This window comes from Bubalus bubalis, chromosome 12, assembly GCF_019923935.1.
Source record: "Bubalus bubalis isolate 160015118507 breed Murrah chromosome 12, NDDB_SH_1, whole genome shotgun sequence".
NCBI lineage: Eukaryota > Metazoa > Chordata > Mammalia > Artiodactyla > Bovidae > Bubalus > Bubalus bubalis.
In genome coordinates, this window is record NC_059168.1 from 24,760,777 (window position 1) to 24,777,108 (window position 16,332).

Consider the following 16,332-nt stretch of genomic DNA (forward strand, 5'->3'; position numbering starts at 1 on the left):
AAGCTAATATAAATTTATACAAAAATGTAAATGAAATTTAACTAGTAAACTTGAGAAAATTAGTTTTAGATGCTGTTTTGGTGATTTCTGTGTTTGCTTAGGTTGAACTTAAAAATTTTATTCCTTTTCACCCAATATCAAGAGATTGTACAAGAAAATAAGATCTGCTGTCGTTACCATTATTTGTAGAGCTTGCTGCTATTTTAGCCCTATAGGGTATACATTAGAATTCGGTTAGCTGTGTTTTATGGAACAACAATTTATCAAGCCCTAATTAGGTGAGGAGGAGAATTTCGTGTGATATTTGCTGGTGCTAATGGTGCCAGTGCAGCGATAACGTCATTGATCTCCACTGGTGAAACGGTATTATACTTGCAAGTAAATGGCTCTTTTAGCGTTGCATTTCTATTTGAGTAGTTAATTATAAAGAACATTCAAAGAATTTTAAATCACATTATTCAGTTTTTGAGCTCGGTGGATCTTTTTCTAAATCAGTTTTTAATTTTTGCAAGTTCATTTTCAATTCAGAGTTTTAAACGTTTGAGGGTAGAAAACATTTAATACGTAGTCTAGTCATTGCCCTCATATCATTTAAAAGAACAACAGCTAGAGGGTCACATACGATAAAATTTCTTGCGGTCCTGAATCCTTATGTAAGGAATTGGTAAGAAAACGATGTGAGGAGCAGCAGTGTGTTGCTCTTGGTGCGTTTTTTGCCAGTTAGTGTCCAAAAATTAAAGCCTCTGAGGCCACACCTTGGGCTTTACTTCCTGTGAGAGAAGTCAGCCCCCTCTTCCTTGACTCTTGAGTTCTCAATAGATACACAATCTGTACTGTTCCCATAGATACACAGTTTGGTCTGGTCCAGGGAAGGCTGCAGAGCATCTGAACCTCTGCAGGTATGGATCCCAACAAACTGGAAGATTCTTAAAGAGATGGGAATACCAGACCATCTTACCTGCCTCCTGCGAAACCGGTATGCAGGTCAAGAAACAACAGTTAGAACCAGGCATGAAATAACGGAGTGGTTCCAAACTGCAGCACCCCAGGCTGCATCACCATCTCCCAGAGTTTGCTCAAACTCATGTCACCATCCATAGTGATTATGGAACCCAAGAAAATAAAGTCTGTCACTGTTTCATTGTTTCCACATCTATTTGCCATGAAGTGATGGGACTGGATGCCATGATCTTCATTTTTTGAATGTTGAGTTTTAAGCCAACTTTTTCACTCTCCTCTTTCACTTTCTCAAGAAGCTCTTCAATTCCTCTTTGCTTTCTGCCATAAGGATGGTGTCATCTGTATATCTGAGGTTATTGATATTTCTCCCAGTAATCTTGATCCAGCTTGTGCTTCATTCATCCCAGCATTTCTCATGATGTAATCCACATATAAGTTAAATAAGCAGGGTGACAATATATAGCCTTGACATATTCCTTTCCCAATTTGGAACCAGTCCATTGTTCCATGTCTGGTTCTAACTGTTGATTCTTGACCTGCGTACAGGTTTTGTAGGAGACAGGTAAGGTGGTCTGGTATTCCTGTCTCTTTAGGAATTTTCCACAGTTTATTGTGATCCACACAGTCAAAGACTTTAGCGTAATCAATGAAGAGAAGTAGATGTTTTTCCTGGGATTCTCTTGCTTTTTCTGTGATCCAATGGATGTCTGTATTCCTAACACTAGACCTCAGAAATGAAAAAAAATTGTAAAGAAGTCATATTTATTTATGGGTATAATAATACATGCATTGATGATGAAGCAGCAGCAGTATGATTCCTTATAGTAGCCTCCTGTGATTGTGATTGCTTCACAGGAACCTAGCCTATACTTAGGGCAAGTACACTATTGGAAACATTGTTGCATTAAAAAAAATCACTTATCTGTGATAATATACTTATGAATAGTTTTTCCAAATACAGGCGAGAGGCATAAGTGTTAGTCACTTGGTTGTATCTGACTCTTTGTAGCCACAAAGCTCCTGTGTCCATAGGCAAGAGTATTGGAGTGGGTAGCCATTCCCTTCTCCAGGGAATCTTCTCGACCCAGGGATCGAACCTGGTTCTCCTGCATTGCAGGCAGATTCTTTACAGTCTGAGCCACCAGGGAAGCCCCAGTGTAGCATAATGAATGGTAATGTAATTCTTTGAAAGGAATGTTGTAAAATGCTAAGAGAACTAACATAGTATTAATTTCTATTAAATATCACTCACCTCATGCCTGTGTAAGGTTAGACTGGTATCTGCATGTTTTATGAATTGATGACTGCTTTTATTAATTTTCTTGATTTTTTTTAATTTTAAAAATTAATTAATTGTTTATTTTTGGCTAGTTCTTTGTTCCTATGCGAGGGCTTTCTCTAGTTGCAGCAAGTGGGGGCCACTCTGCAGTTGCGGTGCAAGGGCTTCCCTTCCCTTGCGGTGGCTTCTTTTGTGGAGCACAGGTTCTAGGGCATGTGGGCTTCCTGGTTGTAGAGCGTGGGCTCTGTAGTTGTGACACTCGGGCGTAGTTACCCTGTGGCATGTGAGATTTTCTTGGAGCAAGTGAACCCGTGTCTCCTGCATTGACAGGCAGATTCTTTACCACTGAGCCACCAGGGAAGTCCTTTCTTGATATTTCTAAGCTACAGGGTTCATCTGTAAATATTTTCAATTGTTGCAAACCTCCAGAGAATTTCCAGTATACTGTATTTAAGTCTAGATAAAGGTGGACCTGTTAAGTTCAAGCTCACGTTGTTCAAAGGTGAACTTGGTTCAATGAATGCAAGTTTGACCTTACTCTGCTTTCAGAGTTGATAGTTGACCGTGTGGTTCTAGGTTGAATGTCATGTCTCCTCTTGGATGGTGTTGCTCTGTCATCTTAGCATGCGGTATTGCTGTTCATCTGTGATTCCAACGCAGATTCTGGTTTCTTTGGTGTACTTATACTTCCGTTGCTGTAAATGGTGGTAGTCTTCTCATGGCATTACTTAAAAAAAAAGTTAAGTATGCTGGTAATTCAATCAGGACTCTCATTCTTACTGGACACTTAGTAAGGGGAAATTTTCTTGAATCATTTCTTTGGTAAGTCTTTCCTTATTCCCCTTCTCCCCTCCCTGCACCACTCCCCCTCCACACACACACAAAAGACATAAGAGAGTCTGTTTTCTTTATTGTTTCTTTCTGGAACTTTTGTTAGTTGAATGTTGGACCACATGAATTCTTCTTTAATTTTTTAATTTGGTTTTCAGTTATCTTAATTTTGGGGAGATTTCATTAGTGTTGTCTTCTAATTCTTCTATTAGTTTTTTTTATTTGTGTTATCAGATTTGAAATGTGTTACACTATTTGTTTTCTGATTATACTGTTTTTAAATGGAGTATTCTGGGATTCAGTTATTGTGTTATAGACAGACTTTTGATGCTTTTCTCCTGCTTTTTTGATCTCACCCCACTTTTCCCTTCTCAAAATACTTGGTAGCTTCAAGGATTGAGTCAGTACATGCTCTGTGCTACACTTCTCCACAGCATCCCTTTCTGTACACACATAGATTGTCACTTCCTCCTCGTGACTGTGTGTAGTTTATTTTTTTTAACATCTCCTTTCCATCTTCCAAAACTGTTATTGTTGAAAATCTTCCATTGTTGCTTCATTTTTTATTGTCATTGAAATATAGTATATTTTCATTGCTATTTTGGTGTGATTTCTTGGGGGAAGAAAGATACATAAGATATATGCATTGTTTCATCTGCCATCTTAAAATTGGCATTCTTCCTTTGAGGCCCAGGTAACTAAATGTTATGGTTGTAATTCATATTGCAAGTTAAATGTGTAAGTTTAAAATCAATTAGTTTGAACAAAATATTGAATTAAAGCCTGATTCAGTCTATCTTAATAACCAAAATAGATAATACAGTTTGTAATAATGCCTTCTTTGAATTTTATTTGTGTAGAAGAAATTGAGGAAGAATCTGAAACAACAGTTGAGGCTGACTTGACCGATAAACAGAAACATCAGTTGAAACATAGGGAACTCTTTTTGTCGCGCCAATACGAATCTCTGCCCGCAACACATATCAGGTAAGAACTGTTTAGAAGTTGGTCTGATGTTCTGAGTAATACTATGACAATTGAAAGAAACAAAACTAAAACAACCTTTGGGAAGCATTTTCCAAACTCAACAATCTTGCTCAAATCAGTTCACTAAGGGCTTCATTATGTAGTCTTATCTTGAAAATTTATAGTTTATATTAGCATTTTAAAGCCCTGCACATGTTATGCAGTCAGGTAACCATGTTGGCTTTTTAATCTGGACTTTTCCAATCATTTAAGTTATCTATTAGCATCTTGCAGAGCAGTGTCCAGCAGACACCATTTTGGGAAGTGCTGGTCTTCTCCAGATTCCCAGAAAAAAATATAGTTATTAGGGTCCAAGAACTAGAATCCAAGATCTGGTTCCCAGACAAGTGTCTCTTGACTTTATAGGATACAGGACCTTTTATTTATTTATTTTGGAGGGCCTCTGGGACGAAAACTTTCTATTCTTTACTGCTCACTCACTTGCATCTGCTCTGGGCATTGATGGAATGAAAAGTGAAATTCAGTCCCTGGTTTGTATTTGGGAAGAATGGTGGTTGGTCTTTTCATCTGCTGGTGGTAAGATTTAGGCATAGATTAAGGTCTTTTTAAGTGTTGTCTGCAGTGGGTGCATCTTAGAGGTATAACAGAATGTTTGAACTCAGAAAACAGGCAGTTACTGACTCTCAGTGTCAGAAAACTTCAGAAGGAGTTGGCATTTACTCAGCCTTTGAGAGATTAGGGGGCATCTTTCAGGTAAAAGGAAACAGGTGAGCATGGGTGTGGGCAGGGAGCAGCTTGTGTCCAGGGCGGTGGGTGTAGGGGGATGCAGTGTTTTTGTCCCCTTATGTTAAAGAAGTTCCTTCAACTTTTGTTCACAATCTTTATTCTTTTATTCAGCCCTTCACTAGTTATGCTTGTCTTTAAAGCTGTTTATAGACGGAAATAAAATGTAATAACTTTATTTAAAAAAATTGTCCCTTCCTCTTTAGTCCTGAATGTCGATATTGTATCTAAGTGTCTTCTTAGGGCTCAAACACATTTGGAGAATTCCTGAAACCCTGGTTTGGTCTTTACAACACTCCACAATTCCCCTGACCTTTGTGTATCTTGTACTTCTCTTTTCAGAAATGGACGCAGAGATCTTCTAAGACAGGAAATGTATGACAAAGATACTAGAATCCCTTTTTTCCAAATCTTTTCAGAGAGCTTGATCCTCCTCAATAGTTAACATCATATATAATTGCTTTTTTTAAGTTTTTTTTAGGGAGCACTGTGCTTAGATTGGTGAGAGTTAGTATTAATATGTTTTGTGTGACTTAGGGTCCTTTGTTAGAAAAGATAATCAGGCCAGATAATGTGGGAACAGTCATTTAACCTAAAAATAGGGGTATTTCAAAAAATAGGAAAGTAAGTTACTTTTTGCTGAAAGAGATGAAACATGAATACATATTTTACAATTTTCTTAAAGATACAGGTAACTAATAAATGCTGAAGAGCCATATGCATTTATCATTTAATTGGAAGAAGCTAGAATATAAAGATTCATTTTAAGCTCAAGAAGTTATGTGGCCAGTCATAAGACTCTTGCCAGAATGAGAATCTGACAAATGGTTTTAAAAATGTATCCAAAACACGCAAGTATATTTTTAATTTACCCTCCTGATAGCTTGGAATCTGTTTATAAGAAATGTTGGTTTCCTTTAACAGATTGCTTGGAATGGAAAAACTAGTGAAGTATTTTTCATCTTTCACAAAGACTGAGAGAGTATATTGCAATGGAATTATCAAGACATCCCTTTGTTGAACATGGAAATTACATAGACTACATGATCATTCAGTCATGTTGAACACATTTTCTGAATATATTCTCAGTTAGGAAGCTCACTAACTGCTTGATTAAAAAAAAAACAAGGTCCCCAGCTTGTAAACTTAAGGAATTTACCCTGTGCCATTCTTTTGAATTATGAGGAAGAGATATAGACATTTGAGGCATTTGTTTTTGGATTTTTTTTGTTCTCAGAGGTGAGAGGTTGTAGTGTTTTCTCACCTTTGGCTCTCATTTTCAAACAGCTGAATGAAATTAGGGGCATTCTCTGGCCAAAGCATGACACCGTGCTAACCAGCCCTCATGTTGATGTAGAGCAAGTACACTTTGGAGTGATCTTGACATTTTGCTAATATTGAAGTCATGCCCTATCTGTTGTGCTGTAACAGGAGAAAATTACTGAAGTCCCATTGTTCTTTGGCAGCAAAGAGGGGTAATTTGATGAATACTGGCTTTTTATTCTCAGAGACATTATTGAGTGCCCAGAATCTCCTTGTGCTGTATGGAACAGAGGCGAAAACCTGACTGAGGCATTCCTAAGGTCTTTTGTAGTTTTTGTGATCTATAATATTAACCAGATGCTACAGACTTCCAAAGTGGCTGGAAGAGACGGCTTTTCAGGACTTCTTTTCATTTCATTGAAAGAGAATGAATAGGACCAGAACAGTTCTGGGTGGAGTTAGCGATTCACCTTTTGTTTGTGAAATAGGTGGGGTTTGAACATGAGATTTCCTTTGGAACATTATTTGGGGAGTGAAGGCGAGAGACAGCATGCTTCCTGCATAGTGCCTTAGGTCACTAATAATAGATTGTATGCTGCATGGGTTATATAAAGCACTGTAAAATTTATTTTTATGCTAGCTAGACCCATCACAGTGTGTGTGTGGGGGTGTGTGTGTGTGTGTAAAATACTGTGTTCAGTTATATACAGTCAATGTTTATTGAACTTGGCTTTTAAAAATTGTAATATTTATTGAGCCTTTATGATAAGTGTTATTCCATTTGCTTTACATGTATTTTATTTGATCTTCACGATGAGTTTGTAATGTGCATATCAGAGATAGAAAGCTACATTTTAGTAGCTTGTTGGGTAGATAGGCTCTTTAATTTCCTATTTCTTTTTTCACACTCAAGTTGAATGGTCAGAACTGCATTAAAAACTGAGTGAAGCATATAAACTATACTATTATACAGTGTTAGAGATATAAATAGTGACTGGGAACTAGCGACTTGATTGAGTGCCTAAGTTTGTGGATGTGTCTTACATTTGGTCCAGTGTCACTTTTTCCTTACCTTGAAAGCACAAAGCTTATTTTTTTTAAAAGCTAATTACAGCATTGTATATGTAGTGGTTAATACCACTTCTCTGCCTCTAGGGTAGCCAGTTAGTCATATTTAATTAGCGCCAATCCTTTCCTGCTTGCCAACCTTGGGATCTGGATCACAGCCTTTGAAGTCATGCTTCATTGTGTCTTAAAAGGATTTTGTTAGGTACCTGTTGACTATTGGCTCCACCGTGTCCTGTCATAAGGGCTTTTGGACTGGATGATTTCTCCAAGTCTTGTTATGAGCAGTGAGTAGTGATAGAGCAACCATTATATCTGTGTTGTTAGACCTGGCCCTTGCTCAGAGCATCACTGGTGAGGATCCTGCCTTCCTCATTGCTTAACCTTGACAAAATGCAGAGAAATTCTTACAGAACCTAAATTTAGTGTCAGTAGTAGGTCTTCAGGGCTTCCCTGGTGGCTCAGTTGTTAAAGAATCTACCTGCAATGAGGGAGACCTGAGTTTGATCCCTGGGTTGGGAAGATCCCCTGGAGGAGGGCATGGCAACCCACTCCAGAATTCTTGCCTGGAGAACAGGCTGGGGGCTGAGGTCCATGGGGTCCCGAAGAGTCGGACACAGACATGACTTAATGACTAAGCACAGGACAGCACAGTAGGTCTTAAAGATACAGGTGCACATAGTGTCAAGCTGTCTCTTAATGACAGGGTGCTTCAGAGAAAACCTTACATTCTTTTTCCTCTTAAACAATTTTTAGCTTGGGATTCCAGAACGTGGTTATGGTTATCACCATCTGCACCATAATTGCCCCATAGAAAACTGGCTACAGCCACAGTTTATAATGAACTTTTCTTGGTTCAAGCAATGCTATGTTGCTTCTGCATTCTCACCTCCAAAATAAGGAGCTTTCTTAATTCGGTTAAAAAAGTATGTTTAGCAGCAGTTAAAAATCTTGGATTTTATGTGTAATTTGTCTAGGTTCTTCACATCAGACATCATCTTGGAGTGTAAGATTCTAGAAACTCATTATCTCTTTTCTTTCTCCTGCTTGCTGTGGAACACAGTACCCAATAGTCAGTCAGACTTTGAAGTTTTCATTTAATTTTATTTTTGCCCTTTAAGTAAATAAAAATCATCAACAGAATAATCTTCTCTCAAGTACTCCTAACCTTAAATGAAGTTTTAGGTTGTGTGCCTTTCTCTGTTCGTGAAATTTAAAGATTGATGTATGGAATCGCAGGTTGCTCAGGACTCTGAGGGAAAGTGAGATATTCAGAGTCAACATCGAGCTTTTATATGAAGGGCTAGCTGAGCATAGGAAGTCTATTCTGTATACATATTATTCATCACCAAACAAAATGAATTTACAAGCCATATATAGCAACCATGAGAAAGGGGGAAATGGAAGAATTTCTAGCCAATAAGAGGTATTTGGGGGGTGGGATACTGAAGTTCTTATCTTAACACCCAGTGTTGATGAGGATAGGGAAACAGATAACTCTTAGATATACAAGTGTTAGTATAGTCCAAGAAGTAAAATTTTAATGTGTGAATATCTTTTGACCGAGCAATTCCACTTTTTGATTTTATCTAACAGAGGCTCTTAGGAAAGGGTATAGAAATATATATACTGATACATTCATTGAAGAATTGTTGTGTGTACTGTATTTTAAAGATATTTGTTGCAAATAAATGAGATTTTCATTCCTAAGTATGAGTCTGCATCATAAATGTAAATAGGAACTTGGTATTTGATAGATTTCAGGATTATTTTACTATCAGAAAATGCAAGCAACTTTCATATTTATGCTTTTCTATATTTCTACCTTTTTTGAAGTGAGAACATTTTAGGCATATAATGGAAGAAGTAGTACTTAAAAATTTGTCTATTAGATAGGGAAAATGCCAGTTTTGTGTTCATTTTAACTCCATGCCCTGCCTGACAATCTGGCTGGTTTTAATGAAGACAGAATAGGCAGGAATCTACTAAAAACTAAAATCTTCTTTATCCCCTCTTCCGCAGTAGTAGTAGTAAAGTGGTAACATTGGCTACTGTTATATTAGCTACATTTGATAGCTGACCTATAGATTTAGGGGTACATTTTCCAAATATTTTTTTGCAAAATGCTGTTTCCTTCGACAATTATTCTGTCAATTCACATTCCCATCACAGTACATTATGAATATGCCCATTTTGCTGTTTCTTGAAAAATACTGCATATTAAAATTGAATATTACTACATATTAAAATTGTAAAATAAACTTTTATTGTTTATTTTATGATAATGGAAGAATTATAATTTACTGTTGAAATGGGGGGGAAAAAACATGAAAAAAGATGCAGACACAAACCCCTGTAATCTCTCCACCCAGCAGCACTGACATTTTGGTGTGTCTCCAGTGTGTTTTTCTCTTCTTATCTTGTGTGCCTTCTTTGGGCTTGGACTGTGCGTTGTTGGGCGTTTACTGGGTGTGGCAGAGGGGCTGCGCTCCCCACGTGCAGCTTCTCCCTGTTAAGTGGTGTTTATTCTTCAGTGCTGCTGTTGTCATCTTTGCTCTTTCTAGGTTGGTTTGTTTTTAAATATGTGAGAAATATGGTTGGAAAATGAATGATGGAACAGTAGGAGGAGAGGGGGAGGACAGTTAAATAAAGGCTGGAAAAATTCCATTCTTGAGACATTAACAGACATGCCTGATAGGTTTGATATAGCTGAAGTAGTGGAATGAGAGTAACAATACTTTGGGCAACTGCCTGGCCGTCCAGTGGTTAGGAGTTGGTGCTTTCACTGCTATAAGTGTGCCTCGCACCGCCCCGCCCACCCCCACCCCCCAAAAAAAGAATACTTTGTCATTCAGAAAGACTGATGCTCATTCAGAAACCAATCCAAGTGTTACTGTCTTGGACTGGGCAAAGATTTCTCAGGATCATGAAGATATTCTTCTGTTTTCTTGAAGTAGGTCTGTTTTATGTATATGGTGTGAATAGAGGTCAGTTAAAAGCTAAGTTTAAAAAGATACGATTTACAATATCATCAAGCAATATCAAACACCTAGGAATAAATTATAAGAAGGATGTCTTTAAAAGAAAAAGAAAAGGAAAAGATGTATAAAAACTCCACATAGAAACTATGGAGTATTGCTAAAGGAATTAAAGACTTAGTAAAGTAAACGTGTAACAATATGTCTGTTTTTCCCAAGTTGATCTAAAGATTCAATGTAATTCCAAAGAAAAACTTAGCAGGGTCCTGTGTGTGTGTTTGTGTGTGTGTGTGTGTGTGTGTGTGTGTAAATTAAGAAGCTGAGTCCAAAATCTGTGGTAATGGAAAGAACCAAGAATGTTTCAGAGCATGGTTCGTATTCTTCTGGGTGTCCCCCCATACACATTCAGGAGGGGCCTTGTGAGATCAAAACTGTTTTCATATCAACAGTAAGATGTTACTTACCTTTTCCCTATATTGATTTTGCCAAAACAAAATCATGTGCAAAAGCAATGGTGGGCTAACTGCTGGCACCAAGCCAGCCGGAATCAAGTCACTGTCACCAAACTGGACTGTACTTATCACTGTATTGTATGTAATGCCTTTTAAAAAAAATTGAAGAAAAATTTACACAACATATTAATATTGTACAGTATACAGGGTACATTAAGAGGTCACACATCTTTTTAGTGTTCCATGTACTGAAATGAGAAGTATGCATGAATCACTTTTGCTATATATGCAAGCGTGATGGTTATCTTGAGAAAAAAACTCATGGTCTTGTTTGAAATATGAGCTGAACTATTAAATAGCCACCTTTGTCATGGAACACCATGTTTGCCTGAAAAAGCCACTGAGAGATGGACTATGTTTTTTTTTAAGACATGACCATTTGGTGGATGTTTTTTGAAAATGAAGTAAACTAGTTACTCATGTGAAAACATAGTTGTCTGTTAAGCCAGACATTGAAGAGATTTGTACAACTGTAAAATAATGCCACTGTTCTCATTAATTTTGGAGGGGAAAATATAGTAGTTATTAATAGCAAATATTTGCTAATGTGTAATATTTATTTTATTTTAAATTAGTTGATGTTAAATTTTAAATTTTAATATCTATCTAAGATAAATATTGATAGATATAACCCACAAAGAAAGAAGTTCTTTGAGGTCCTCAATAATTTTTTAGAAATATGAAGAGATCTTGAGATCTAAAAGTTTGAGAATCATGATAAAGTCAGTCTTTAAGAATAAAAATTTTAGAGGCTTATATCATTTGATATTAAGATATTTGTATAGCTGCAGTCGGAGAAGGCAATGGCGACCCACTCCAGTACTTTTGCTTGGAAAATCCCATGGACGGAGGAGCCTGGTAGGCTGCGGTCCATGGGGTCGCCAAGAGTCGGACAGGACTGAGCGACTTCCCTTTCACTCTTCACTTTCATGCATTGGAGAAGGAAATGGCAACCCACTCCAGTGTTCTTGCCTGGAGAATCCCAGGGACGGGGGAGCCTGGTGGGCTGCCATCTATGGGGTCGCACAGAGTTGGACACGACTGGAGCGACTCAGCAGCAGCAGCAGCAGCATAGCTACAGTAATTAATGTAGGATAGTATGGGTAAGTGGACTGTGAAATAAACCAGTGGGGTAGAATAGAAAAGCCAGAACAGACTCGCATATGTAGCACAAGTTGATAATTTGATGAAAGCTCCATTGCAATGTGGGCTTCCCTGGTGGCTCAGGGGTAAAGAATCCACCTGCAGTGCAGGAGACCCAGGTTTGATGCCTGAGTTGGGAAGATCCTTTGGAGAAGGGAATGGCTACCCAATCCAGTATTCTTTACTGGAGAATTCCCATGGACAGAGGAACCTGGCAGGCTTACAGTCAGTCCATGGGACTGTGAAGATTCAGACACGACTGAGTGACTGCCACACATACACACCTGGAGTTCCATTAATCACAATTCGTATGGAGTTGTGATATTCTAATTATACTGTTACTTCTTCATATACTAGTTGGAAGGCTTCTGTGCTTTTAGTTATGACTCTTAATTTTAGTTTTATGTTTTAGTGTATAACAACAGCTGCTGCTGCTGCTGCTAAGTCCCTTCAGACATGTCCGACTCTGTGCGACCCCATAGACGGCAGCCCACCAGGCTCTACCGTCCCTGGGATTCTCCAGGCAAGAACACTGGAGTGGGTTGCCATTTCCTTCTCCAGTGCATGAAAGTGAAAAGTGAAAGTGAAGTTGCTCAGTCGTGTCGGACCCTCAGCGACCCCATGGACTACAGCCCACCAGGCTCCTCTGTCCATGGGATTTTCCAGGCAAGAGTACTGGAGTGGGGTGCCATTGCCTTCTCTGGTATAACAACAGCAGAGGCTATCAACTTTATCAGACTCAATCTCTGTTTTACGTATTTCTTTAAACTTCGTATGCTATTGTGGAATGAAATTCATAGATTAGTACTACATATGTGGTACATAATTTGGCTTGGAATTGAATTTTGGTTTGGAGATGACTAACCCCATTGTCCTCAAATATCTGTTGTCATTGAAAGTAGTTTATATCACATAGGTTCTCCACACTCTGCATATTACCCAAATTTCCCTTCATTTAAAGCTTAAAATTCTCTTACCCATTGTATTCTGCAGTTTCAGTGATGACCTTGGTGGTGAGGTGGTTGTGGTGGTTTAGTCGCTAAGTCGTGTCCGACTGTTGCAGCCCCATGGAACCTGCCAGGCTCCTCTGTCCATGGGATTCTCCAGGCAAGAATACTGGAGTGGGTTGCCATTTCCTTCTCCAGGGGATCTTCCCAACCCAGGAATTGAACCCAGGTCTCCTGCAATGCATGCAGATTCCTTACCAATTGAGCTATGAGGGAATCCCTGGTGGTGAGGTAGATGATTTAAGTTGGAAGACAACTGGCGTTATAGCTGAGCTCTTTTTCCCTAATATTGTATATATATTTTTCTCTTTGCCAGTGGTTTTGGCCTTTTTTAAAAATTTAGTACAGCCTTTGTATTATTACTATTTTTTTTCTTGAGATAACACTGGCATCTAACATTATGTAAGTTTCCTATGTACAATATTCTGTTTCTACTTCACTATGCACTACAATGTGCTTACCACTGAAATTTAGTTTCTGTTACCATACAGTTGATTCCCTTTACCCATTTCAGCCTCCCCGGGCCCCTTTCCCTCCAGTAACCACTCTTCTTTTCTCTGTATCTATGTGTTTGGTTTGTTCCTTTATTTTGTTTTTTGTTCATCTGTTTGATTCCACATATGAGTGAAATCTTACAGTATATGTCTTTCTCTAATTTATTTCACTTCCACAGTACCTTCAAAATCCATCCATGTTGTTGCAAATGGCAAGATTTCATCTTTTTTTTTATGGCTGATTGGGCTTCCCACTTAGCTCAATTGGTAAAGAATCTGCCTGCAATACTAGACACCTGGGTTCTATTCCTGGGTCAGGAAGATCCCCTGGAGAGGAAAATGGCAGCCCACTCCAGTATTCTTGCCTGGAGGACCCCATGGATAGAGGAGGCTGGAGGGCCACAGTCCATAGGGTCTCAACAGTTGGACACGAGTTAGCACTCTCTTTCTTTCTTATGGCTGATTAATATTCTATTGCATATATATCATACATTTTAATCCATTCATTTGGTGATGAGCACTTCAGGTGTTTCCATGTTTTGGCTATTATAAATAATCCTGCAGTGAACAAGGAGTGGGGAATACACATATTTTCAAATTAGTGTTTTTATAATCTGTGGATGAATTCCCAGAAGTGGAATAGCTTGATAACATGGTAATTCTGTTGTTAATCTTTGACAAATCAACGTACTATTTGGTTGGCCCAAAAGTTCTTTCAGGTTTTCCATAGCATCTTATGGATAAGTGAACTTTTTTGCCAACCCAAAATGGTAAAGACTCTGCCTGCAATGCAGGAGGTTTGATCCCTGGGTCTGGAAGATCCCCTGAAGAAGGGAATGGCTACCCACTCCAGTATTTCTGCCTGAAATTCCATGGACAGAGGAGCCTGGCAGGCTATAGTCAGCCCATGGGGGTTGCAAAGAGTTGAATGTGACTGAGCAATTAACAGTTAATATTTTCCATAGTGGCTGCACAAAATCCCATGAACAGTGCATGCTGCTGCTGCTGCTGCTGCTAAGTCGCTTCAGTCGTGTCCGACTCTGTGTGACCTCATAGACGGCAGCCCACCAGGCTCCGCTGTCCCTGGGATTCTCCAGGCAAGAACACTGGAGTGGGTTGCCATTTCCTTCTCCATGTGGGTTCCCTTTTTTCCACACTCTTGTCAACACTTGTTATTTTTTGCCTTTTTGATAATAGCAATTCTAGCTCTAGCATGTGTGATGTGATATCTCATTGTGGTTTTGAGTTATATTTGCCTAGTAATTAGTGATGTTGAATATCTTTGCATGTGCCTGTTGGCCATCTTTATGTCTTCTTTTGAGATTCATCTCCTCTGCCTGGTGTTTAATCAAATTGTTAAGTTTTTTTTGTTTAATTGTTTTTACATTAGACCTCCTAGATTGATTGTCTCCTGTTTTTGTCTTGTTGTTTTTTTATTTTTTTTTTATTTTATTTTTTTTTTTTGTCAGTTTGTTTGATTTTATTTTTCACTAGAGGTTAATTACTTTACAATATTGTGATGGTTTCTGCCATACATAAACATGAGTCAGCCACAGGTATATATGTGTCCTCTCCCTCTTGGACCACCCTCCCATGCCCCTCCTCATCCCACCCCTCTAGGCTGTCACAGAGCACCGGCTTTGGATTCCCTGCATCATACAGCAAATTCCCACCAACTGTCTATTGAAAGTGTCAACTGATACAACTACGTTGGAATATGTGTTCCTATTATCTGCTAATCTGAAATTACAAAGAGTTTCTTTTTTTAGGTAAAGTGAAGTTGCTCAGTCGTGTCCGACTCTTTGCTACCCTGTGGACTGTAGCCCACCAGGCTCCTCTGTCCATGGGATTTTCCAGGCAAGAATACTGGAGTGGGTTGCCATTGCCTTCTCCAGTGTTTTTTTATTTTTTAAAAAACTTGCTTATTTGTTTTTTGTTTTGAGCCAAATCTTTGAATTTTATCTTCTATCTGGTGATGTTTTAATTTTGGAAACATATTTTTAAATTTCTCAACCTTTTGTCTTCTGCATGTTCCTTTTCATTACATCCTATTTTTGTTTTATGAATGTACTCTCCTCACAAATGTTTTTAAACATGCTGATTGTATCTTCAAATTTCTCGTTGTTGTGTAAGTCACCTCTGTTTCCTCTAGTTTCAGGTTTTTTTTTTTTTAAGTTTTTTGTATTTATCTTTTGTTCTGTAATCTTTTTGCAAATATTAGGTGATTCATAGCTGTTTATACTTTTATAAAACTAAGGGAATAGCGAGGCTAAACAGGAGCCACATTTATATGGACAGGCTGCTCTTAGACTTCTTTCTGTTAGGCTGTATAATGGGCTTTTCCAGGTTCTGTTCTTAAGACTGGAATTTTCCTTTCTGGTCTCTCTTTCTCTTTGTAAAAGCCCACAGTATTTCCTGGCAGTCTTGATGCTGAAAACTTGGCCTCTGTGTACTGGTGCCAAGTTGAATCTTGGAAACAGAGTTTTGGGTAAGATAGAAAAGAATAGCCTTATTGTTTTGCTAGGCAAAGTGGGGACACAGGGGACTCCTGCCTTCAAAAACTGTGTGTCCCATCCTGGAAGGATCTGACGAGGGGTTTCATGGCAGTGGTTCAAGGACTTCCCTGATGGCTCAGAGGGTAAAGTGTCTGTCTGCAATGCAGGAGACCTGGGTTTGATTCCTGGGTTGGGAAGATCCCCTGGAGAAGGAAGTGGCAACCCACTCCAGTACTCTTGCCTGGAAAATCCCATGGACGGAGGAGCCTGGTAGGCTGCAGTCCATGGGGTCACAAAGAGTCAGAACACACTGAGTGACAGGACCCGACCAAGGATGGGATTGCTGACAAGTTTAGGGTGTGGAGCAGGGCCTACATTCCTTTAATCTGGTCTCAGGTAGTCTCTTGATGAGCTGCTCTGATTCCTTTAATCTGGTCTCAGATGGTCTGGGGCTTCCCAGGTGGTAAAGAACCTGCCTGCCTGTGCAGGAGACACAGTTTCTATCCCTGGGTTGGAAAGATCCCCTGGAGGAGGG

General features: G+C 38.8%; 1 protein-coding gene across 4 annotated transcripts in view; it reads left to right on the plus strand.

Annotated features, from left to right (window-relative positions):
* MTA3 (metastasis associated 1 family member 3) overlaps positions 1-16,332 on the plus strand; it is a 195,769-nt gene that overhangs the window by 94,430 nt on the left and 85,007 nt on the right. For all 4 annotated transcript variants that reach the window (XM_025260926.3, XM_025260927.3, XM_025260929.3 and 1 more), the window contains exon 4: positions 3,931-4,057. In XM_025260926.3, the coding sequence (XP_025116711.2) occupies positions 3,931-4,057 (127 nt within the window). The remainder of the gene's footprint in view (positions 1-3,930; positions 4,058-16,332) is intronic.